Source organism: Glandiceps talaboti, chromosome 16 (assembly GCF_964340395.1).
Source record: "Glandiceps talaboti chromosome 16, keGlaTala1.1, whole genome shotgun sequence".
NCBI lineage: Eukaryota > Metazoa > Hemichordata > Enteropneusta > Spengelidae > Glandiceps > Glandiceps talaboti.
The window spans coordinates 5,907,976-5,935,966 of NC_135564.1; the positions used below are offsets into that span (position 1 = coordinate 5,907,976).

The following is a 27,991-nucleotide window of genomic DNA, read 5'->3' on the forward strand; positions in this document are numbered from 1 at the left end:
TAGCAGTAAATCAAGTTCAAACTGACATTGCGAAACTTAAGACAAAAGAAACTATTATATGCTATGTCGAAATTTCAGACAGGCTGGCGGCCGACGTCAAACGTCGGGTCGACATCATACAACCTTATTACAATTTCAAAGGAATAGAATTTGTATACATTGCTAGTCGGCAACACCTGTCTTAAGAATATTTTAATAGTAAAGTATTTTAGACACATTTCTTAAGAATATTTAATAAGTAATACGCTTGGGTACGTAGGATAATAATCTGAATATCACGTCACTATTATTCTCGGTGGAAAGTTCACCGTGTCTGGTAGTCTATCTGCTAGACCTCGGATGTTCTTCCGATACAATGCGACACACGACCGAACATCGCTATCGAGGATGGAACAAAGCCATCACTTCAAACTTCGTTCGCTTATGGTATCGGAAAGAAGGCCCAAACGTCTAGCAGCAAGCCTACATGTCTGGCAAAACAGAGTAATCATCGTCAAAATCAAAATATGCATTCCGAAGATCATTAAATAAACTACATTGTAAAAGAAAATGTACTTAATTTTCAACATTAGCATTACGAAAAGTACAAATTCTTTCAGATATTGGTTCACTTCTATAACGTCCAGTCTCTGTATACGAAGAGATGATACACCTGACCTGCACTAAGCCATGAAGGATCGTTGACTACGACGTGATAAGTTCATGGACACGTAAGGTTCAACACCGTAACTGGTTTTCAAACATATGTTCTTAGTTTTGGCTTATGATGCACAGTTTCTGACCAAGATCGGTCTAAATTAAACCTCAATTTACGTTCTACATTTTCTAAATCAATTGGCAACAAAAGAATCTGTAAAAGTATCTAAATTTAAATCATCAAAAAATATTACATAATTCTGAAGACCAATTGGAATTACCCAGACTAAAGTCCCAAAGAAATATTTTCTTTGTCAACCTATTCTCACCCAATTGAAGTAAGTGAGTCCAATACCTAACCATCGAAATGTGTCTGCGAACTCTGCAGGAATGCCAACCAGTATCACCAGTCAAAACAATGTATTGGCGTAAACCTATTTAACGCCGAGAAAAAAATCGAAACGCCCAGTTTTGTACCATGTCACACCTTTCCGCTGAACATTAGTCAAGGATAGGGGACACATATGAATAAAAAGCTAAGAATAGCTACTAAATCCCATGTTTTTTCAGTACTTTAAACTTTGAGTTGACAGCGCCTAGGGCTCTACTAGCCGAATCCGCAAGACTTGATGACGTAATTGAAAAATCTAAGTATTCACTCAACGTTACTCCTAATTACTTATATTTAGCTACATAATTCACTTCTCTCATAAGTCTTTTCACTGAAATGGACAACTTTTGACTTGACATCATTTCCTGCTAACCTCCACTCACAGCACCCATTATAAACGAAATCAAGCATTGACTGCATGTCTACCTCATTGGGCTGATATCACAGCAATGTCGTCATAAAGTAGTAAAGCTACGTTACTTACAGACAGACAGACAGACAGACAGGCATACATACATACATACATACATACATACATACATACATACATTAGTACTGAGAGGACAAAACATGAGACAAACAGACTGAATGACATAGACAGACAGTCCAACATGCCAACAGAAGGGGACATGAATAACCAAAAAGTACCCAAAATGTAAATGTAGTCAAAGTGTTAAAACAGTTAAACTACAGGTTCCATGGTTGTTTGCCAAATTTAATCAAGTCTGCACCCTTTTCACCAATCATGATAACAGGAGCATTAGTATTCCCTGACGTCAGATGCGGCATGATGGACGCATCAACAACACGGACGTTGTGTATCCCACGTACTCTATTTTAACAAAAACATAAAAAAGAAACAAACGTGTATTTCAAAAACGATGATGGGTCTACAAAGGTATGTGTGTTGGATGGAGAGAAGGATTTTGTTAGGGGTGGATTACTTTGGGTTGGTAGATTGATAAGTTGGTAGGAAAAAATAACAACGAAGATGAAGAAGAACGCTCTATATATTGTTATGTCAATACTTTATTGCTAACAATGTCTTTGGGTAATACACGTCAACTGAGCAACATTTGTTTTAATACCATCTGGTGTAAACGCTATGCTCGCACATATAATACTATCCGTATTTGCACTACAGGGTAATACAGAAAACCATACTGCAATGAAATTATGAATCACTGACTTGTACAACGAAAATGTTCTGTCATATGTGAAGAAACTTTCATTGGCACCTTCTGTACAATGATTAGTTACGATAGGTTATAGTGTTGGCTTCAAGCTTATGGAAAGAGTACACACAGTATAGGTGAGTATATAGCAGAAAACAAAAAAAATCATTTCTGTCGTTCTAACTACCAATGTATTTTACTTAATCCAACTGAAAAGTGTGCAAACACAAACAGTAAACATACCGAAGGGATGGATCCACAACTGCGGTGTTATCGTCCTTGGAGCCCATTTTACATGTTCCAATAATATGCCATATTGTTCGTGTAACGTGTCTGATCACGTGTTCCCAATATCCATCAGTGTCCATCGCATGAGGACAGTTGTCGAACTTAAAGTATTCGGGTGTGACTCTAAATAAAAGACAGCATTTTAAACGTAAGTATTCACGCCAAGCCACCATACGAATTCGTTAACTTGAATAAAATACTGCCCGGTTCAACATCCATTTGTGCATGCGTTTCGGTCAACGTAGTATTCATCACACCTTTTCTTATTAAAATGACTCACCCAAAGTCTTTCATGGCTTTTGTGTTGATAACTTCTTGGACCAATCGTATCCCCTTCATTGAACAAAAAATGAAAAATTAGGCAAATAAAACAAGTATGTAAGATTTATTTCGCAGCAAATTACATTAGGAATAATAATTTCACTCACTAGCAGAAAAGTAAGCCTTATTTCTGCCTTTAGTATACTTCTATTGATTACTGGTAGCAACTAACACTGATTTTGGATGACAAATGTAAAGTGTCTGGTGGTAAATGTTATCATCAAAGGTTTTCCAATAAACGCTTATAAGAAATATCCAAAGTGACCGAATACATGTCAAGTGTAACATAACAAGAGTTAACGATGGACAAGTTGAGAGTATGTCTGTGCTAGGAAAGACATTATCACCCTTATCAACGTCATCTTCTTGTCCTCAACATAATCATTTCATAGATATCGGTCACTTTTGGACAAGGACTGAAGACAGACATGTCTTCGAGTATGTTTGTTCCAAGTAAATACAAAAGTATGACATACCCTTATCAATGTGTCTACATCTTCTTGTTCATCAAGATAACAAGGATCTATTAATGGTGGGTCAAGAGGATTGGCGCTCTTCAACTTTACGTTACCAACACTCTTTGGATGCAGTAACCCCGGTAATAAAGTAAGCCCTTCCTTCGAATCCATCTCATTGTTGCTTACATTTGTGTAAAGTAATGCATCATCGAATCTGAATTGTATAAAGGGGTGTCATGAATGTGTAGGCTGCAGGAATGGGAATATAATCTTACAGTTTAACTCACAGTGTGTTAGTGGTATATTTGCGTTCTTACAGCACGGGCAGCCTGAGATTTTAATACATTTTTCCTAATCTCAGCTCAAAATATAGCGTTGACATCATTTCTGTCTTACAATAAATAATTTGCATACATTCGTCACGTTCGTGCAAGGTTATAATGTGATTTACAATCACAGGGCAGCATGCTAACGTTTGAATATTGCTACACAAATAACATCATGGTACTCACCCTTCACCAAAGTGGAGAGCCTCTCTTTCACGGTGACCACCAACATAGAAGATTGGTATATACAGTAGCTGTACATCAGGCCACGGCTGACAGTCCTAAGAGCGTAAATGTACAAATGTCAATTTGAGTTGCCATCTTCACAGCAAAGATGCAAGAACTCAATTTATTGATGACAGAGTAGCTTGGCGGTGCCAGAAACTTTCGTTATTGCAGGTGATAGTCATGTTGGTGGTCATGGTTTTCTGGTCACATTAAACTGTTCATTGTATCTGAAGCAAATTAGGGGGGGGGGGGTCGACCCTTTTCTGTACTCAATTGAGGCAGTATCATGTACTTATTTAGATATGCGTCGACAAAATTTAGTTTCTCTTCCTTACAGCCGTCCAGTCGTGAATTTGTAAGCGATTTAAAATATACTTAGAAATTCCCCCAAAAATTATATATCATGGATAAGTATTTGATGAATCCCAGCGACACTTTTATCTAAAATCAACGAATACGATTTTATAACAATTCACGTTCACTAATACCTGTGTCTTAATGAAGCCTGTGATATCGGCCGCATTTGATGATAACCAGTCCTATAAGAAAAGAACACACAAGTGTAAGTTCAAATGAGATTTTAACTGATACAGGATATTAAGCATTCAAGCAGTATTTACTTTTTACTGTTCTGTAATTTACACATGCCAGACTTGTTCTTTATTGTGTCGTTGAATTCCCACGTTAAAGAAATGTAATACCGATATTCTGTTCCAAGATTAAAGGGAAATCGTGGTCGCCGTTGAGGGCGCTGATTTTTTGGGTACGGACCCAAAAATCATTTTGACATGATTTATCGTGTATACAGGTAAAAAAATTCATCTATCCACATGTGATGCAATATTGCTCACAGTGTACAATATATTACGAGTAATTAATGTACCTAACTAAAACATTTTCAAAAATCTTTCCAGTTGCAGCTAGTACACATTTAACATACCTTTGAAACACCGCCTCCCTTACCACTACATTTGACAGGTATCATTATGTGGTCCTAACAAAGATGAAACAACAACATCATTGTATAATGTGCTAATAACAAACCAGCTATAACTGCAACATTTTACAATCTATGTAAACCTAAACAAAATTTCTTGCATTTGTCTGATACAATTAATTGCGTATAAACCCCCTTCTATTATAGTACCCCTCCCCCCTTTTTGAATTTCTATTTTCCCTTTTTTTTTCGTCACACCGGGGATTAGCACATACCTAATCGTCAACAATAACCCTTAATAGTTATACAAGAAAACAGTAATAACTTTTTAACATTAAGTGTATACACAGGTATTATCCAAAATAACTAACTCATTACCTGTAAATTTTTGCCAACAGGTAGATCACACAGCACTGATATTCCCAATTTTTCTAGGTCCTCCGAAGGACCAATACCAGATAACATCAGTAGCTGGTGAGAAAACAACATAATATAGCCGTTAAGAATTACAACTGATCAATACTGAAACGACTAATATAAAAATATATACTGATGTGATGATGGCGAGAGATATAAATCCACATCATGCATTGTATCCTGAATCAAAGAGAATGTGTACAGGAATGATGTGGTATACAGCAACCTGAACATTTAGAGAATCACGATGAATGTGGCGTTACGTTGTTTGTTGTAAAGTGAAATTCTTGAAATGTGTTAAAGTCTTTGAGTTTTGAGAGTTTGGTTAATGTATATTCAGAGATACATAGATATGCAACCCTTATGATATAGATATTTACTTTTTTCACAGTTTTGACGCAATGCTCTGCTTATTACATTCATCACGGTGACGTGAGTAATGAATGAGATAGATATCCAGAACTCAGCTGGTGATCCATTCATCAAACCACGTGGTTGTAAGAAGCAGACGATAGCATGTAGTACAAAATCCCGCCACAACTGAATTGTAAAATTTTGGAACAAATTCTGAACGTTTTTCACCTGTGGAGATCCCACAGTTCCCGCCGATAATATAAGTTCCTTTCCTACATCTACAAACCCATCTTCACCGTTTCTTGAGATTTTGACTTTCTTTGCGACGTTGTTTTCAAATAGTATCTGCAACGAAACACAAACCAACATTTATGCCAAGAATCCAGTTCTGAGGATATTGATCTGATAAGAGAGCACATGAAATGTTTACAATGACTGAATGACGACCATGTTTATCAAGTTATACAAAATTTGTTTCGTGAAAGGTGTAGGGACGACTATCAGTTTAAATGCCTGCTATTTTACAAATTAACTCACATCGTAAACTGCAAAACTCAAAACTAAAGTGTGCTTGATGTCATTCTATTAGCACCATACTCGGTATCGACATGTTATCATGATTATTCACAAAGTTAGAAACACAAATATCTTAATTTTAAATATCAAAATAAAATTAGATCCCAACTTTCAGTAATTGAAAGACTATCTTGCACTTGTCGTCCGATAATTGTCAACTTTTAAATATTGTCTTAAACTAAAATTTACAACAAAGAATCTTTGTCAAACTGTATTTTAGCCAACACAACTTACATACTATGTTCCTCTTTATAGCATCCTACCTTGGTTGCCATGGTGTCAGTCCAAATGGTAAGATTCTGTCTCCCTTTTACGGGATTTAGAAATGCTGTAGCAGTACTCTCTCGTTTGCCATCTTTAATGGTTGCCTGGGCATATTGAAAACCAACCTGTCGTTGTGCAAAACGGTATTTTTATTTAATTTATTGAATATTATTATTGATTATATTTTGAGTACATTTCAAAGTTAAAGTTATCGACAACAAATATAATATCCGTGGCACAAACCGCGAACTGCCGACATTGCATTCGTTCGGATATTTCCGGCACACTGTCTTTCAAAAGTAAAAGAGTTATCTGTTTAGATTTCTTTCGATTAAATGTAACATTTCCTTGTCGTATATATATACTATTCAAAGGGTTTACTAAATCTCATCTCAGACTAGCACGGAATAACTATTTTCGAGTCGGTTTATCAAATTTTCTAGAACGGTATGAGAATATACATCCATTAGTAAACTAAAGTAGATACAGTAAAATATCGTTGAGATGAGAAAACTTACTACATCTTCACCGTTACTGCTGCAATCTTTTATGTCATACCCAAGTTCTTGTACTACAAAATTATGAAAAATTGTAACTTTCATCAATCGAAATTAAATACATATTTGAAGGGTATGTACAGTAAAGTAGGTTTCCTCTTCAGATACCAAGGATTCGATCCTAGGTTCTCGCATTAGTGTTTATTAGTGCATCCATGCATGCATGTGTATAATAACTATCATTCTTTTGATCTGGTCGAAATGTTGTTTTTTTTGTATAGCTTTGTCAGAAAACTTTTCCACTCTTGAATTTTGATCCAATTTCTAACTTTGCCTGTATTTGACTGCATTTGACTAACCAATTGACTATACCTGGCAAGATATGCACAACGCAAACGTCCCAACCTCACCTCCAACCCTAACCCCGTCACTGTATTATCGTCCTGTCCTATGATTTCTCACAGCAACTTCATCATATTACTATACCTAACTTTCAGTTATGACCTTTCCAAAGATAATAGAATGACTCCAAAATACCTGCATCAGCTATAACATCAGCAAATTTGGCTCTAGGAAACACGTCAGATACTGTCATAGGACCACCTTTATTATGGTAGTCAGTTTTCAAGTAGTCCTCGCTGCAACAAAGAAATTTTAGATTATTTTGTTTTTCATTCGGACAAGTTTTGCAAATTTACGTACTAATATCAAGAGTTAATCACAGAGAAAAATGGAAAATCTTCTATAATCATGACCTCTAAAGTCAATACTACAAGGAATTTTCTTTATTGAAAACTAAGGTCAAATCATGGTTTATTTGAAAAGGGTCGTAAAGAACCTTACTCACTTCGTATTATTTTCGGATTTTAAGAAATACGGCAGTACTTCTTCATAACTCCAGCCTTCAGCTCCAAGCCTAGCCCAAGAATCGTAATCTTCTTTACATCCACGTGCGTAAGCCAGGCCGTTGATACTACTTGAACCACCAAGAACCTGACAAGATATACGTGACAGTGAGATGATTCTGAGATATCTACGACGTGACAAGATATAAGTGATGGTAAAGGATACACCTCATGCATCTAGGATTACCACGATGTCACTAAATTATCGAAACTAATTCTTCAAAGACTGAGTATATATTGACCCATCAATACCCACTTTTGAATCGAAATTGACAAGATTAATAATCTATACATATATATAATTCGGAAAATTGTTTTTTACGAAGTTGCTTGAAGAGGATAGTTATGATGGTAATATTTAAAACTGTATTTGAAATATAGAAAAAAATAAGAAAATAACATTAGAAATGAAAAAAAGTGTATTCCTCCTATATCCTGTAATATATGCAAATAACTATGCGTATGATAGGACTATTTCTTATTCTCAAACTTCATCTCTGAACTTCATCTTCGATCATCAGATCATTTTGCCTTTTGTCAAGCTATGATTTAGACACGTACATTCCCTTCCCCATAAAAAAAAACAAATTTCCCCTTGAATGATAACAAAGTAATAGTAGTCGTAATAGTAATAGTGATAGTAATATTAACATGAGGCAGAAACGATGAGGACTATTGATCATTGTAAACTACCTTACCTCGTTCAAGAAAACGATTCTTATAAACTAGTTAAAGTTGAGATCATTACCTTGCCTTTATTGTATAGAGAACAACGGTCCTTCATTGCTAAACAGGCATTCTTTTGGGGTACAGTCTGAGAAAAAATTGAAACATTTTTACTCCTCAGATACTAAACGCACAAATATCATGTTATGGTCACTTTTTTAAACTATAACACAAGACATAAAATGAAATGAAAAATATGAAATAAAAAAAATGATGAAATATATTTCTACTATGTAATCCGAAGCATGGCACTTTATTTGTCATTAGCCCTTCAAGTCACTTTTACTTTTACTCGACATAAATCCACATACTGAACTAAATAGCATTGTCGTCTAGGCTGGCTGAAGGGACTACAGCTGACAAGGGGCTTATTGTCGGTGTTATTGTACAGAGTTGCAGCCAGAGGGGTTCTTTGGGTCATTTGACACACATTTTTTGGACTTGACCCACAATTTTGGAAGTGACGGGTCATAGATGACCAACACTAAAATTGTATGCAAATATTTTTAGCAACATTACCATGATTACCACTCCTGTAGCTACAGCCAAATGATCGCGTATATTGCATAGATAAGAACAGGGTTGGATAGGCAATTTACATTTAGCATATATCTAGCATGGATCAGCAGGTGGGTAAATATTTTAAAAAACTATACAGTTGTGCTACAACGCCATCGACGCTTTTTTCATAATGTCCCTCAAAAAATGTATGATGACCCAGAAAAATGAAAGCCTCGGGACACTATGTCCCACTTTTTCAAAAGGCTGGCTGCAACACTGATTGTATAAATATGCAAATTCATGCATGTAACTGCAGGTCAGAGTTCGCCGGGATTAAGGCCACACGCCCATACAACGTCGTAGCTGGCCGTAACAGAGTACATCGGAATGAAGCAAAAACAACGGGCTAGAGCCCATAGCCCGGGGCCAGAACACACTTTCTACGTACTAGTAACTGTATAGATATATAAACAAATGCAATCATTCAGATAGTAACCTATGGTCTCTCAATCCACAATTAAATCGATAGTACAATGCACACCAAATCAGCTGACATCACTAACCAAATAATTCCAATCGACCTCAGAGCCGTGAACATCTAAAACATGCAGGGGTATATGGATTTCTGGTTTGGTATCCTCAGGGCCAGCTTCTATCAACAAGACACTTGTATTTTCATCCTCGGATAAACGATTTGCTACAACACAGCCTGCACTACCTGCCCCAATTATAACATAGTCAAACTCCTTACTGTAGTCGTCTGCCATTTTCAGGCGGATGTTCCGGTCAAAGAGAGGATGACCACAGGGGCGTGTAATATTTCATATATTGTTGTTTTCCAGGTCTACAGACTAAATATAACAACCTTTTGATTAATATATATTCCTACATGTAAGGGGAAGTAGTATAGGGATTGATACATTTGTAGCAGCAAGATTCGTACGATATTTTCCTAAGAAAATGACATTCTAAGCAATAAGAAAACAACAATCTATGAAATATTACACGCCCCTGTGAGGATGACGACCAACTTGAGACGGGTCATAGGTGAACTCTGTAATCAGGTCATTATGTCGATTCATAAACAGTATCATAACGTTTTTCTTTTAGTACCACTCTCAACATAAACAAAAATATATTATTCTTCCTGATATGACTTGTTTATTCGTTCATTCATCCATTCATTCATCCATTCATTCATTCATTCATTCATTCATTCATTCATTCATTCATTCACTGAGCAGCGATCACAGTCTATCTGTATATTGTTTGATATCAATCATAAACACAATATAATCTCTTTTGAAAGGATATTTCACTAAATCGAACAGATTCTTGAAGTTCACCGTCTAAACAATCTCACACGTCACTCACTCACTCACACACACACACACACACACACACACACACACACACATTCACATTCACATTCACTTACAGCTTCGTTGAAAGTACCAATCATAGAAAAAATCCTTAACAGTACACGATTTGTATGGGATGAAAACCACTTGTATGTGACTTTCACAGTGTTCACGACTTACAGGTAAAATGATGTAGGCTTGGTGTTTCACTCATGTGACATTACAGCTAAAATGATGTAGGCTTGGTGTTTCACTCATGTGACATGGTATCAATACACCCCCTCAGACAACTGCTAATGCAAAAGAAACAGTTACAGGGGATGTAGAAGTAGTCAAGTTGAAATGCCGATTATCAGTTAGAAAATAAACAATTGCAGCCATTAAAATCATCAAGTCCATATGTAATGTTTTCATTAGAAACCTGTTTCTACTGCTCTGCGAAAGAATAGCAATGCTTATCAGTGTCCAATGTGATTGGGCAAAAGATCCTGCTGTGTTTATTGTGTCTCTGTTAATGTTAGTCTGCAGTTCAAAACTTCAAATATGTCTAGCTCTGTGTAAAAAACGTAATGTCCCATGAGTGAAACACCAAGCCTACCTCATTTTAGCTAAAATGATGTAATCTCAGAATACTGTTCGTGAAATGCAAACATTTGCTCTAAGTATGAATTCATGACAGCTGAGAGATCATTGTGACCTCGCGTCACATAAAAAGTTTATGAATATCAGAAAAATGTATTCTGTCATCCGTGACACAAGCATGTGTTTTACTCTCCAAGACTTCTCTTCTGACGAGGGTGGCGCTTTACATATATGTTCAGTGTGTCCTATTGCCTCAGTTATCACTCACCCTATTGACATCAGGTAGTTAATAATACTTAAATTTATTTACTCGAAACTAACGTATACACAAACAGTGGAGATACCCTTCATAAAATACGTGACAATGCTGTCTTGGAGTTTTGGGTTGGTGACGAAGTCTTCCGATGTTTTACTGGTAGCTTTGAGTCTGAACTTCTACTATTGGTAAGTTATTACAAAATGTACAACTTTCAGTGTATAATCGAATATTTGCATTGACCGAAAGCGGCCTGTGTTATCAACTTGATAATACATCCTGAAAATTACAACATATCCAAGGTAAGGTGAAATTATAGTTCCTCAGAGGCTAAATTCTAATTGTAGCCTCAATATAAGTGAAATGACATTTTCGCAACTTCAAAACACTGCAAGTGGCCGCTATGAATCATTGGTTTGGGTAACGTCATTAAATATAGATTGGTACGGTCTGTACAATGTCATATCTCGAGCTGGAATATTTAAAAAGCATGATTTTACATTGGTTTGAAAGCAGAACGCATAACTACGCTCGTAAGTAGATATGAAACGGCATAACATGGCAAGGAAAATGACAAAACTGTGGATTTTGGATGTTAAGAGGTTGAATTTTGCAAAGATTCCGTTCAGCAATATGCGTTGCTTGTGCAATTAAAGGTTAAGGTCCAAAGTACTACAAATAAAAACTGCCACCACAGGCTATGCCGTTATTAGGTGATACCTAATTATATAACGTAATAGGTGATATCTAGATTATTTATGGCCAGAACTTTTTTCATAACAACACAACGCAACGCAGCGCTGACTGCTTTCTTTTGCCATGTTTTAGAATTCTAGACAACGTAAACAGGCCAGGGACGAAAGCACTATTGACTATTTGACAAGTCAAGTTTCAAATGGCCTCATCACTCTATTGTGCGATAACCGACAGTCTCGTAAGTAGATTGAAAACCCCTTCATTTCAAAATTAACAGTTGTGTAAATAGTAGGAATGCATTGTTGGAATTGCAAGAAGTTAAACTTGTCAGCACAAATAGTTCGATTCACATGCCTTCACATGCCTATATATGTTATACGAGAATAAAACTGCCATACAGAGCAATGGATATGTTGAAACCTAAACTACATTCATCTGAAGTGTTACAAGAAAGCACATCAAACTGATTTACATTTTGGCGCAGTAATATCAATAATACTCTGAGAAAAATTACAAAATTACTCCTGAATTGAAAGTAGTTAATTCTTACAGGCCACAGAGTTTTATACACAAAGTAATTTGGTACGACTGTCATTTATGGAACTGTTTGTGGACAAAATAAAGGGTTAGAGAATAAGACAACGAAAATTCAAATAAGCTAGTCAATACCGTTCGTGGATCTTGCATTTGTACATGGCAGGTACAGGCAATAATTGAGATCTTCGCCAAAACGATATTGCGGCATATTTTCTATTTGAGTTTTTTTAGCTCATTCCCATCTCAATCTTCCATTTATACTGATGCACAGGGGTATCTCTCCTTTCACTCAAATCGGACGACATATGTAAGTTATTATGTTTGAAAGAGGAATCAACTTGCAAGATATGAGTATTTGACAAAAAGAAGATTCAAATGTGTTTTCCTTTATTTTGCAGTGGTCTTTTTTTATCCTTGTCATTAACCTAATAACCCTACTATCAGGTCACCTATTCATACGCCATTTGTTTCCACAGGGACTTCCATTGAAAACACAAACTGAAGTAATCATACCTGTGCAGATATGTGTTCATGTAAAATACTGGAGCTGCCATCCTTAACGGGTTTAGCAAAGAAGGCGAGGAGTCTGTGGTACACATGGTTGGAAAAATCATGTTTTCCAAGACATGCCAGGCCTAAGGCAGACCAGGAAAGCAAAGATACAAACCGGCGCAGAAAGACGTTGCCCATAATTAACCAGGAAGAGCTAAATCACACTGCATCTAAAATTGACAAGTGCCCACAAGCTTTAGTTGAAGATGTTGACGGACAAAAATGTCAAAATAAAGATGCCCGATACGATATCGAAGTGGGCAAAAATAAACAAGCCAGATCAAGTCAAAACGCCGCTACCCACGATGACATGTTCAGAGAAAATGACAAATGCAAAATGGAAAGCCCATTATCGTCATCAACGTCATCTTCTTCAACTGCCGTACCACTTATCATTTCAATAGAAAAGACAATAACAATATCAACGAAGTTGATCAAAACCAAAACCGAAATGACCATGCCAAGACACAGATCAACTTTGGTACTTGCTGAAAACCAATTAAAAAGTAAAGAATCTCCTGTTATCACACACGAGGGAAGCTTGCTCATACAGGAAGGAGAATCTCATATGCAGCACACACAACAAAGAGGAGAAAATCAGCAGGATTTGTCCCAGCTATCGGGTATTGAACCGATCAGGAAAAATGATGAGCTAAGACGGAATGACTTAATAAGTAATGGCAACCCAAAGCTTGGAATACAACAAGCATATGGACGAGAGGTAGAGATGGCTAACACAATACCACAGCAAGAGTCTTTGATGATTGCAGAATTTGGAATGAAAGAGGAAGTCGTCGAGGATGCTGAGGATCATCAGGTCATATGTCACCCAGCATCTGAAATCACAGTACACGTGAATGAAAAGAAGCAAAATCCAGTGAGTGGAGCAGAAGATGAATTGCAAAAGACCCAGCAACAACCACTGGTAATCCCAGATGGCAACCATCTGGAGATACCGCATACTCTTGGTGAATCAGAAAAGAACCACACCAAAGGGATTGCAAGACATCAGATGCTAGCACAACAGATTGGCAAACAAAGGTTAATAGGGGATGTGCAAGTGTACCACACGTCACTACCTCAAAACGATTGTGAACTGAAAGAGAGAGATGTGAGACCTGAAGTAAATTGCATGGATGAATCTCCCAAATTTACTCACCAAGAAACTTCACTACAACCGCCAAATGCCGTACATTATCCACAAGTGCAACTAGAAGCAAATGAAGACATTCAAATGAATACCGAGCATCCAGATATGGGACTGGTAAGCCTAGGTGAGGAAAAACTAGTCGAAAGACTGAACAGGCAAACAGCAGAGCAGTGTTTGGGAAAAGCGGAGAATAATGGAAGGAGACTTCTGGAACGAGAGCAGCCAAACCAAACACCAGGACCAATGTCTATAGTTGACAGATCGTTTGAAGATTCTGGGGTTATGACAAACGAGGAATTTACGAGGGAAGAAGATTCTCAACATGATGCACTAAATGTTGAAAACCTGTTGGAATCAGTGAACGATCAGGGAAGATATGATCATGGACATGGCATTCATCAGCAGCTTCCACAAACTGCATCCATAATCAATGCTGACAGACAATCTTTATCAAGAAACTGGTCGACAGAAAACCCGAAACGACCGCATGAAAGGCAGATATCTACAAAACTTCAACAACCAGGAGAGAATCAAAACGAAATGCTTAACATACCAAAATATGAAAACCCTACCAATGCAGACTCAGGAAATTTTGAATTTAAAAAACCACAGCAAGTAGAAGATAAAGGCCATGCACCAGAAAGAGAAGAGTTACTATCAACTGCAAGACAATTAGAGTATGAGTCGCAAGGTGACGGACATATTGGAAGATCGCAAGAGGGAGAGGTTTCATGCAATCAACAGTCATATAAGCAAGGTTATCATCAAGCCTTAATGAGTGAAGAAGCCAATCCCATGTTTAACATTAATGAGTGTTCAGCGAGAGGGAATGACACGATACGCAGAGGATCGTCCCAAAGAACTACAGATACTGGAAAATGTCTACATCACCCACAGCATGACAGCGATTCTCAACACACAGACAACAAAGCAAAACAGTTACAAGATTATTCCCAAAGGAATGGACGCCTGTCATCTGAGATAGGTATGTACATCTTACTGTCTGTTTTGTGATGTTTAGTGATAATTTTAATGATTATTAATAATAATAATGCTGGTTTCCATGTTGCACATTCCTACTCTGTGCTCAAAGCACTTCACAAATATTACCTGGGGCTCGGATCTATAACAGCACAAGGGCCTTTTATATTACCTGAACTCCTAGGGAAGCATATAATCCATTGCATCATTTATAAGCGCATAGGATTAAAGCATTCACATTGCAACATCTATCCTATCAGGTCCCCAATCATATAGTTGGGTGGACTAAGGCACAATCGTGGTTCAAATCTTGCCCAAGGACTTTAGTCACTCAGAAACAAACAGCAGCGATGGGGGTAGTACCTGCAACCTGCACATTCCAAGCCGGCCACTCTAACCATCCACCCATCATGACTCCACTGTGATGAGCAGTGATTATTTTAGCATATATACGAATGTATGACAATACCAAATTATTGTATCTATTTGATGTAATAACAGTTATATATTTTATGTTGTTAACCAGGTATGGCCGCAGCAGTTTTCATCGAAAACAACTTGTTACCAACAACATGTCCTCTGAGTATGGCAGAGTTAACAGCGAAGTACATGTACATTGATAAATACAAACTAATGCTGATGAGGAGTGAAGACAAATTTGTTAAAGATGAAAATGGTGTTCATTACATTTATCCACTTGAAGAAAAAGTGTCGATGCTAACTTGTTCCAAACCTACACTTGATTGGCTGTGTCATCATGAAAGCCTATATCCCCATCTATGCGACATCCAAAATGTCAAAGCTGTAGTGGTTGCATGTAATGAAAACATATCTTGTCTTGGTAAAATAGCACAGATGTTGAAAGATTCTGTCTTCCCCGACGCTAAATTAGTTGTCCTCATTTTATCAGTTCCAGAAGATAATGGGAATACAAAGGACGAGTGGGATATCTTAAAGCTTGCAACCTCAGCAGATGTGATTTTTTCGGTTGGCCATAAAGTGTATGAACACTTCTCAAATAAATACAGAGCAATATTCAGCCAGGATCTCCATCACTACCTTTACCTCCCACCTTGCAATGAAGATTTCACAAATATTCAAGTCACCAAACCGATGGATAAGCAACAAGTCCTCACAGTTGCAGATGTCCGTGATGAGAAAGATTTTGACATCTTCATCCTCCCAGCCATGGCAATGGGGAGAGTTGCAGATGCTGTTCATGATGGCAAAAACGAGCACCCCCCTGTGTGGAAAATAATTGGAGTTTCACCAGCGCTGACGTCAAGCTTTGAGAGCTTCCTCAACAACAAAGCTTCATCTAAGTACCTTCAAGTAAACATCGACCCATCTTCATCGCGGGAGGGCGTGAATATAAGTTTCCAACAGAGTTCATTGCTTTTGGCTCTTGATAAGATGGATTTCAACTCTGTTACTTACCTAGCAATGCAGGCAGGCTTACCGATACTGGTACGTAAATATTCAGGAATCGAAGCATTTATTAAGAAATTGTTTCCAGAAGATGATTATGCCTCATCCATTAGTGTTGAAACCAGCTTTAACAGTAATTCACTAATTGAAGACAGTGATGTGGCGAAGAAAGCGATACTGGACAAGATAAGTCCCTCAGTAAGAGATAAGGCTTTCAAGAAGGCCTCAACTCTACAAACCGACTTAAGATGTTGTGATGTCATCAAAAAGTCACACCAGGAATTCCTGAATCAATTGAAGTCTTAAGATCGATAGTGTTGTTGAATCATGCAACATGTGTCTTTAAGATACCCTTATAAAGACTGAAGACGTGGCTTGTGACAATGTGTCGACAAAATGATAGTATTCGTTTTTCCATTACTTTATCTTTGAACAAAGATCAATTTCTAAGGAGTATAAGGTCATTGCAAGGAATGTTAACTCCTCTGTCTTACCAAAGCTTTGTTGGCGTCTACGACGTACCCTGCTGTTAAACCACGTTATTTCACTACCCTTTGATCTGATCGCCAGGGGAAGGAAAGGAGCTCATTTCCCCTTTTCATGAATAATTACTGGTGCACCAAACTGGTTCCCATAAACTTCAGACTGGGTCAGATTATGAACATTTAAAAAATCTTAAGAATCAGGTTTATCTTGTTAATATTGCTGGTAACTAATGGGGTTAAATTGACGAATGAACTCTCACAATATTTTGCTCAAATACCATGTGCAACATGCGAAGATCAATAAAAAATGCTTACAGTGCAGTGCCTAGCACATAATCAGAAAACATTTTAAACAACCGTTTTTAATAGTAAATTACTGCATAGATAGTGAAGGGAGGGGGAAAGTCTACTGTCTATGATTACAGTTATGCTATAAATAGCGTGGGTTGATGTGTCTGCTATAAATAAACTGACAACTACTTTTAGTGCTTTAGTGTTTACATTCATGCGTGTGAAAAAATGACATAGTTACTTTGAAAATAGGATAAGTTCACACTGCGCTGCAATATTTATGAATACTGATGACTATTAATGAATACTGCAAAGTGTTAAACTATGCCTACAATACACGACAAAATGACCAGGATAATTTATGTGTACCCTTATGGTAAACAATCACTGACATACACAGGTGCAATCACATGGAATTAAATACAACATAGCACCTGAAATGAACTGAGAAGACAGCAATTCATAGCAGCATTACGTAAAGATTTATTGAAAGAGTACACTACATACAGTGTATAGTCTTAATGTAATAAATGCCTTGTTTTCATTTTGCCGCTTAGGGATAATTATGTGGGAGTGAGGGGAGGGGATCGAGGGTAGAGCTACATGTTGTATATCTATTTACACCCTAAACTTGTACCATTATTTACTGTTTCCAGGAGTCAGACACGATTAGCATCGCTATTTTCTCACTTCTGTTATCCGATGTGATTGTTTTGTTTCTTATGTATTTACGTTTTTGATGCCATTGTTTGTCTTCTCTTTTAATAAAAGATATCGTATCGTAATAGCAACACTAATAACAGATTGTGTGTGTGGGTATATTAAATACATTGCAAACATCATTCAATGCACTATGAGAACTAAAGAACAATGGCGGGGAATCACCCATATCGGTGAAGTATTAGGTCCAGATTCAAAGAGACTTAATTTTGCTCAATTCAATCCACCTTATCAAAATAACATTGTGTCATATACTGTATTGCATAATTAAGGTAGAGTCTACCTTGGGAACAGATATTCCTAAAAATCGAATCCTTCGATTTTCCAAAATTTGCAGTGTGAGCTTATCCTGGTCAGTTTGAAATAATAAAAGAAATTTGGGGGATTCGCAGACATCGTCAGTCTTTTAACACAGTATTTGGTGGCCAAATTCTATTGAAATGCTCTATTTCAAAATGTTGCAAAGTGACCTAAGATTTCCATGAACAAAGTAACAGCAAAGGGATAAAAGGGTCTATTTCCGAGGCGAATACTGCATTAAATGTTGCTTGGTTACCATGGTAAATTCAGTGGTACAAAACTTGCATGTATACATAGGTTATTCAAAATGGTGGATCAAAGTGCATCACCAGAAACAAGTGTTACTATTGCCATGGTAACGAAAATTACATCATCATTACAAAAAAACATTCACGTACTTCTATGTGAATTGAAAAAAGTTCCCAAGCATTCCTGGGTTTCTAAAAGTGGTGGATCCAATGGAGCAATCAAAAGTGAATGTTATGATCATGGCTACCTATGATAACCTAAATGGTGTAATAACGTGAATATCATTCGTTTAGCCAAGATAGACAACAATGGTACAAATTTACATGTATAAATGGGTGGAAGGTCAACGAACGTCATGATAATCAGATTGTATTGATGCCATAGTAAAAAAATGTGAAAATCAACTTTGGGCCTGACTGTATCATAGTTATGCAAAAGTTCCATCTTACGTTTCTGAAAGTGTCTGATCCAATGGCACTGACAAAAATGACTTACATGGTTACCATGGCAACCAAATTGAGTGCTACTCGATATTCCCTAATTATTGCAAAAAATGTCATAATTGTACACACTAGTATTGATGAGCAAGATAAATGCATCATGAAGAATACTTTTAAATGATTCAAGGTTGCCGTGGTAACTGAAAGGATAACTATATATATATATATATAGTTATGCTTGTAATAATAATAATTATTGCCATTGTAAATATTTATAATGCCTCTAATCTCTGCAATCAAAGCCTTACACGTAAATATACACAATTGCATCACATGGAACGTGTATCAACCATTCAACTTTTATCAAAGTTTATAGCTGATAGTGTCGACCCACAAGTCGTATATGACATACTGGAGAGGTTTCTTGTTACGAAATAGCATGGGTTGAGGATAGTTGCGTCTTTTTATATGTGTATCTGTTTCGTAATATGTTATTAATGTGATCTTAGCGAAGGGTTTCCCTAAAAGAGTCAAACGTAATGTTTATATTTAAATTATGATAGACTCCTAGTTCAAATATTAACCAGTCATCTATTGGTATGTAAAATCTATTTATAGAAATCCAAGTCTCATATTAAATTGTAACCATTACCCAATATTGCTAGACATATCCTGAAATAGGGATGTGTTAACCTTGGCATTGTTCCTCGTGGTGAGTTTGCACAAGTCCAATGGATACAAATGTAGTGCGGGGAGGGGGGGGGTCACGTGGAAAAGTATTCATTGAAATGTAATGCCATTTATTGCACTTGGATAATTCATGTCATCACAAATTTAATTATGAAAATCACCCCAAAATTGAGGTAAATGCAACTCTTTAGTTTTATGTTAATCTCAAAAAGTCACACAACTTATAAGCAAATCTTGTTGCAAACTACATCGTGTATGATACTACAAAATATAGATACACAGTACTATTACAATATATGAAACTGATATATGTGTGTGTGTGTGCGTGCGTGTGTGTGCGTGCGTGTGTGTGTGCGTGCGTGCGTGTTGCGTTTGTCGGACAGTTACATATATTATAAATGAACTTTAACACACACACACCCCCCCCCACCACCATCCTGTTTGAGTAACCTCCCTATTTGGCCTACTTTTTGTTTCAGTCAGAAATATAAATAAAAATGTTATCGTTTCGATACATACGTATAAAAGTCTTGTGTCCTTGACTTGGGTAAAGAACTGGGACTTACTAGTAATACTTCGACGAACAGTTTGCACAGGTATGGTGTTATTTTCCTACATCAATGTTTGAATCATGCTTATCAACAATTTTTGTACAACAATGTATACTTCAGTTTATTATTTTATAGCGTCAATGCTTTGAAGTGACTTTCTAAATAGTAAATGTGCCTTGTGTTGTTGCTTAATCATTTCATTTGCTTACATATCTTAAACTCTTGCCGAACTATATCTCTCATGTGTAGTCAAACTTGAAACATGAAAACTGAAATTTTCACAACAAAATATATTTTTAATGGGCAATAACGGTACTTCAAACAAGTGTCAAAGAGAGTACCACGTATCCAGAAGCCTCAAGTTATTGGCATAGTTTCATATTAGAGAGATCGACTGGCAAACATCAACACTCAAAATAGCAGGGCAATTCATTTGTCACAGTGTGACAACATTCGCATGCCAACACTTACACCACTTACACACTTACATAAAGAACACGTGACTCCTCTTCTAGCTAAATGTGTGCAATCACATTTCTGAGTATCGCCAAGTAGTCACCAAGCAGGTGTTTCCCCAAAAGTGTTTTGTTTTTAATGATGTAAGTTTAAACATTAACCAACCTATTCACCAATATCGGGTGACTAGATTTATTTACAAAAAAAACTAGAACCATCTAGTCTGACTACAATCATTTCGCAATGTTAGACGTCTGCAAACCGAAATATTAGGTCAACGAATGTCGGGAACTTGAGGAGTCCTTTTGTTGTGACAACGTGTACTTTTCCTTAACGTTGCGTTGCGTTGCCATTGATTGATAAAACCGTCGTAGCAAACTGCGACACCGCAAAAAAAAGTGGGACGTGTTAGGTTAGCTAATTGTTGTGACTACTAACAACAAGCATGACCAAATCTGTCAAAGTCCAAGGAGCCCTTAACCCAGTCGATTTTGTCCTCCCTTAGTTTGACCTGAGTTTTGTTTCAATGTCAGACATATAAATAAACATGTCCCAGGTATATATATATATATATATATATAATAATGATAGTCTAAGAGTTGTTATTTTATGTTGAGATACAAAAGTCTACGTCTCGTCGATTTAGTTCAGTTCAATTCAGACACAGAACAAAGCTAGATACTTCGACGAACAGGTTGTACAGGTAGGGTGATCATTGTTTTTCTACCTTCGTTATTGATCCAATTTCGTGTTGAGTATTTATATTACATTAATATTTTGTATCATAAAAAGGCTATGGAGTAACTTTTTAAATAGTCGTGCACCTCAAGTTGTTACTCGATTTTGAGGTATTTTTTATTTGTTTACATATTATATATTCTCGTGAAAGTTGAAACACGAAAAAACTTGGAGCTGAAACGTGATGACGACAATGTGGTGATTCATGTGCATGCTATAGTAAATTGTCCCATGTCATTTCTTTACAAAAGTGTTCAAATTTGATTTTGCAAGCGTAACTAAAAACAGTGCAATGATTTATCATAAGTCCTTCAACCAAGCACTGCAATTCCAAATCAAGCACTGACCAATATTTTTTGTGGCTAACAGTTCGCAAACCAAAGTGCAAGTTTCGTCCCTAAATAGTCAATGGTTTATTTACTCTGCGCACTATGTACAACGTTTCTGGAGTTTGCGCAAATGACGATGATACATCATCGCATTGGGGCCTCTCACGGCATACTACACCGTCATACGTCTCAATGTTAACAAATCTGTAGAGAGAGACTACAGAAGTTTCCCGTGGCTTCTAACTATCAGATTTAGGGTGAGAAATTCACGTTCGCGCAGCAAAAGGCCCATACTCATATTTTACAAGCAAGTCTGTGATTACACCATCCATTCTAAATTGCAATCTGTTTCATTTTAAAACTGCAACAATAGCCAATTCATAGTGGTTGATATCTAAAGGTTACAGAATTAGTTGTTAGAGTCTGGCTGCAAAGTAATGAATGTACCTTTACTATCACCATGGTGTTCAATGACAACTTTCCTCTATCTCAATTCACAGATCAGGTTCATTCCATTGAAAGAAATATCTGCTATCACTGAAGTAGTCATCATGTACGACCTGTGGCAAACATCACCATCGTAAGTTTAACTTTCAATTTGATATAATATTTTACAAGTGGTTGATACCGGTGTTGCCTAGGTAACAAGTTAAAGTGACACGAAACCAGAATTTGGACGTCGTTATTTTTAGCTTTACATTTTTGTAATTGTGTTTTTTGCAGACTGCGGGGAGTTTATCCGCTTAACTTTTAGGGACAGAAATTCAACCAATAATTAGACAAACGTTTTTAATCTAAACAATCTATTCCTTTCGTCTTTCTTTCCTTCTTTTCTTTTTCTTTAATCATGATTCAATTTAGAAACTCTATATTTTTGGCAATAAATGTATGCTGTACTTATTTAGTCATGTCTGTAGTATCTGTCAAAAGAACAGAGCTTGTCGTTCGTAAAGAAAGGTCTAAGTCGTTTATTTCATTTTGTTATTTTGTTAACACCAGCCGAGGGAGATCGTCCAGCTTCGAATTTATATATTCAGCTATACAATATGTACTCCCATGTGTACATCTACACTCGACTGAATCACAGGATGACGTGGGGCTTGACCAGATACAGTTTTGGAAACAGGAGGACTCAAACTTTAAAGACGACGTTTTTAAAGATAGTGCAATAGATGTGCCTTCACTAACCGAAGACAACGAAAGTGATTCGTACAGAGATGAGCCCGACCATCCAAAGCTAGAGCAAAGAGTGAAGTCTGAACAAGCATCTAAGCAAGGAGAGCCGATATCAACATCGCCTATAGCTATCACAACAACGACACCGACAATAACTACAATGACCACGACCACAGCAGTAACAACCTGTACATCAACAACGACCACAACATGTGTATCATCATCAGCCAGCGAAGGAGTTGTAGTCTCAGAAGTATCAACACCAAAGGTGGTTACAACAGCAAAAATACAGGAGCCATCTGGTAACCAAGTACACCCAACGCAAGAAACAGTAACGAACCAACCCCAAGAAGACGTTACAGCAGGGTCTGAAGGTGATCACACACACGATAGAATTCAGCAGGAGACAGAGAAGGGAAAGATACTGGAACAGCCTCAACATGAGTCTGAAGTTGACAACTCGCTAGTCAAGCCACTACGCAGTTCTGGAAAGAGGAATTCAGTGGTGTCTATACTACGTTCATTTTCTCAAGAGGAAGGAACAAATGAAGTCAGTTCGATGGGTAGCGCCAAACAGATGGTTGACTGCGACAATACAAGTTCAAGACAACAATGTGTTTCACCCATAGCTATCAAATCCTCTGAAGTCTCGGGAACACTGAATTCAACAGTTAGTGGTAAGTATAATAACTTTCCATTTCTTTTGAAAGAACTCTTACGATGTAACGTTGTTTATGATAGGTTGGTCACTGTGTCTTCTGTACAACACCAGAGATAGACTTGAACCATATCTTTTGAGTTTCTGTGAGTCTGACTTTTTACAATACCTTTACGTGTATAGCATATTGTTGTCTGAATATACTCTTGTAGCATTTAAGTAAAATCAAACATGTTACCAATTTTAGATGTCAATTATTTGTTATTTCAGAACCCCAAGCTGCGTTGATTATTGGGCCCGGAGAATGTCTTCTTCATAGTCTTACAGCCGAGTCAGTCGCTAAAAGTGGGACTGAAACATACACCCCTGTCAGTGAAAGAAGTGAAGACAGTATCATAAGAGACTCAGTCACATGTGTCAATTATATACACCCAGATGAAAAGAAAGCAAGACTGATGAAAAACTACGAACAAGTTAACTCACTGAATACTTTGCTCACTTTCCATGAAAGTGCCTTCCCTAACCTTTCAAATATGGCGTATCTCAAATCTTTCGTATCTTACTCTTCACTAGGGCTGACCAATGCCGCAATCGCGTTGAGAGAGTCCATCTTCCCGAAATCTAAGTTAATACTTGTAAATCCTCGTGTACCTGAAGATTATGGTGACACGACAAGTGAAACAGAGGCCTTGAAACAAGCGTCATCGGCTGACGTCATTTATTCGGTAGGTCCCTATGCCTATGACCACTGGGCAAATAAGTACAGGGGGTTCAGTAAAAAAATTCCCCACTATTGTTACTTGCCTCCGACATACGACATGTTTATGGAAATGAGAATAAACCCACCGGGAAAAAAACAACAAGTCTTGACAGTAGCAAACATCACTCACGAAGATGACTTTCACCATTACGCCCTTCCAGCACGTGCCATGGGAAAAGCCGCCGATGCCTTTCACGGAATGTCTCAGGATCTCCCTGTCTGGAATATCCTTGGAGTTGATTCTCACTTAGCCCCGAAATTCAAAGAATATCTCGAAAAAGAAGCACATTCTGGCCAACTCCAAATAAACATTTATCCTCCAATGTCCATACGTCAATTACAAAGCCAAGTCATGCAGAGTTCCTTGCTTTTAGCTCCAGATAAGATGGATTCTTTCAACTTCGTAGCTTACCTCGGTATGCAGGCAGGGTTACCAGTTTTGGTACCGAGCTGTTCAGGTATTGTAAGATTTCTCGAAACATTATTCGGGAAAGGAAGCCATGATGATTCTGTTAGTGTATCAACAAGCGTAAATGCAAGCCACGGTTCCTTAGGAGAAGATATCACATCATGGGAAAAAGCTATATTACACAAATTGAATTCAAAAACAAATAGAGATACCGCCTTTGAAATGGCTTCTAGTCTTAAAACTGCCTTGAAGGACTGTGAAGATATCAAAAAATCTCACGAGCAATTTCTTAGTGATGTCAGAGGAATAAACTAAGTTTTTGTAGTTGTTACATAATTACTTCACAAACCAGATTTCAATAAGGTAACTCTACTACTACTACTACTACTACTACTACTACTACTACCACCACCACCACCTCCACTACTACTACTACTACTACTACTACTACTACTACTACTACTACTACTACTACTACTACTACTACTACTACCACCACTACCACTACCACTACCACTACTACTACTACTACTACTACTACTTCTACTACTACTACTACTACTACTACTACTACTACTACTACTACAACTACTTGTTGTAACTTATTCTGATAAGGTCAGATTTACCTGATTTTTACTATTAGTTTTAGTTATTAATTCTATACCAAATTCAGCCATACTTTCGACCCCGAGTTGCTTCAAAGTGTTTTTTTTCAAAGTTGTAATCTTTTCAGTATGCAACCTTTGTGAGTTTGAAGATCATTTATGCACTTGCTATACAACAATCTAGCCATCCAGCATGGACAACAACTACTACTAATATGTAAATGAAGCCGCGTCATCATCTATGATTTCAGAAAAACAAAACTTCTACGTTTTAGGAATCGATTTTAAGCGTGACAACTTGTCTAATGTATACTTCGTCGCGTTTTATGTAATAACGTGTACTTTTCAAAAATATAATGACGTCATTTGCTCAGTTTCAAAAAATTGGAATTTGTGATATTTTATTGTAATTGCAATATTGTACAATTTAAGTGCAAATTTCATCAGCGAAATGTCTTACTCTGTTTTACTTTCCAGACAGAGAAATAAATATTTTGATCCATAGTATACGAATAATTCATAGCACTGTGTATTATAGCAGTCTTTTATAACTGTTCAAAATCAACTAACATATTAACTTGCTTTGTACCCGGACATAGTAAAACATATACAGGATGTATTTTATATGTTACATTTTGTAGACTGGAGCTATCAGATCCTATTTTAAAATAAATCCGAGATTTTACATCTTAGAAGTTAGACTGTTGAAGTTTTGTCAACTACGATTGTGTCCACGCATGCGCCAGTAAAGTGTTGGCTGAGTGGTTTGCATATAGGTAGCCCATGTTATGCTAGTATCACCCATAGCAATGTAAGGTTATTTACCTGATACATTGGTCAATCATATTACATATTACGTGTCCACAATATATGCTCTAGCATTTTTTCTAACCTTACCCCACCCACCCGATCCACCCCTTCCCCACCCCCACCCATTCCTCTCCACTCCACTACAAACAAGTTGTTTGAGTCTGATTATGTTAAAAGTCTTAGCAAGAATCACACTACATTAACGCTGAATGTACTGGATAACATGACGATTCAATGTGTTGAGCAAAGTGTCAACTGACTCACTAATACAATCAATCCAATATATACAACTTAAAAATAAAAAGCCCAATCTATTAATATAATATGCTCAGCCTGTTATTGGGGTTAACCCACGAATATAAGAGTCAATTCATAGTGTTGTACGACTTCAAAAGTCTCAGTTCCGTTACTAGCTGGAAATCCCACGAAGGTGTCGATCACATGATGTATAACCTGAAGTATATCATTTTCCTAAAATAAGTAATTCGTGGTCGGGATTCCCATACCAAGTGCCTATTCTTAGACATGGTGCGTGTTATGTTGAAGTGTTTATTTATTTTGGATATCATTGAAGGGTCAATGTATACCAGGTCGACACTTCATCGTTCGCATACACCTTGCTATAAAAAGAATAATTGTTTGGTTCCGGTTACTCGACCCCACCTAGTTTTCACTGTCGACCCTAAACTTTGTTTTTCATATTCGAGAAAAAAAATAAAATCATGAAAATTGTGTGAAGTCTCGCGAGAAATGGTGGACGCGAAAACTGACATCAACTTATTAAAAGGACAATATAAAACAGTACTGTTCTTCCAATCTGTAATGGCTATACATGTGATGGGAAGAAACCAATAACACAGGGACCATTTGGAAAACACATAACTACCTGACCTGGACTGACAAAAAAGGAAATAAAAATCTACCTACCCCACATGTTCTAAATTTGAGCGTAATCGGAACCACACATTTTTTATTACGCCTTAGCCATCAATGCATATATATAACAACTCAGACTCCCCCTCCCATTGCTATGTCCTCGATCCGTTCCAACAAGAAAAATAACATACCTTTGAGCTGTTATCACACCACTACTGTACATGTAACATTTGGACCGAAACGTAGACAATATTTAACTACCATTCAACAATAACACATACAACGAAGAATTACAGCTATTATTCGACAGTGACAGTTGGTGTCGAGTTCAGTGGGTACATGATATGACATTTAGCTCTTGTCTACTGGTTCCTAGCTATCCTGGGTCTACATATCAAACAGAATGAGGAACGATGGCCCTTGATTTTATCTGGTTGTTTAGAATGTATTTAACGTTATCTGATGATGCTAGTCTATCAGCTAGCCCTCGGATGTTCTTCCGATAAAATACGACACACAGCCGAACAACGCTATCGAGGATGGAACATCGGGCAGGCCCTCACATGCGAACTTCGTTCGCTTATAGTTATAGCATCGAAAGAAAGCCCGAACGTCTAGCAGCAAGACTAATATGATGCCACCTGTTGAATGGACGTTTCATACAGGTAGATTATGCTGTAGGAGTTCTGAAACGTTGGAATGACAATATACAAATGATTAAATTGTTGTGAATGTACCAAAGAACAGGTTAGTGGTACAATAAATACCGCCACAGTAACGGTTAAATAAACATTTATCCGTGGATGCACGTAAACCATTGCATCACAGGTCCAAATACAAAATGGAAAATTACCTGAAATATATGATTCCATGCTTGAGTCTTGGCTTACTGTTCAGAACACGTG

At 37.1% G+C, this 27,991-nt stretch overlaps 1 protein-coding gene across 1 annotated transcript; it reads right to left on the reverse strand.

The window, feature by feature from the left end:
• Positions 1 to 1,714: 1,714 nt before the first annotated feature.
• On the reverse strand, positions 1,715 to 27,965 carry LOC144447723 (glucose dehydrogenase [FAD, quinone]-like). Its single transcript, XM_078137801.1, has 16 exons — positions 27,940 to 27,965; positions 9,564 to 9,851; positions 8,522 to 8,587; positions 7,716 to 7,861; positions 7,406 to 7,506; positions 6,890 to 6,942; positions 6,371 to 6,496; positions 5,760 to 5,876; positions 5,139 to 5,231; positions 4,764 to 4,817; positions 4,312 to 4,362; positions 3,782 to 3,876; positions 3,288 to 3,483; positions 2,771 to 2,823; positions 2,446 to 2,613; positions 1,715 to 1,859 (listed from the first exon to the last, which is right to left on the reverse strand). The coding sequence occupies exons 2-16, from the start codon at positions 9,765 to 9,767 to the stop codon at positions 1,715 to 1,717; spliced, it is 1,668 nt and encodes a 555-aa protein (XP_077993927.1). The 5' UTR covers positions 9,768 to 9,851; positions 27,940 to 27,965.
• Positions 27,966 to 27,991: the final 26 nt, after the last annotated feature.

Bases quoted from the DNA above. Each gene is read 5' to 3' on its own strand.
- LOC144447723 (XM_078137801.1), bottom strand. From the start codon at position 9,767: ATGGCAGACGACTACAGTAAGGAGTTTGACTATGTTATAATTGGGGCA. The intron at 6,497-6,889 runs GTAAGTTTTCTC...GCACAACGACAG, and splicing joins GCAGTAACGGTGAAGATGTA to GTTGGTTTTCAATATGCCCA. The intron at 2,824-3,287 runs GTATGTCATACT...TGTTCAATGAAG, and splicing joins ATGTAGACACATTGATAAGG to GGGATACGATTGGTCCAAGA.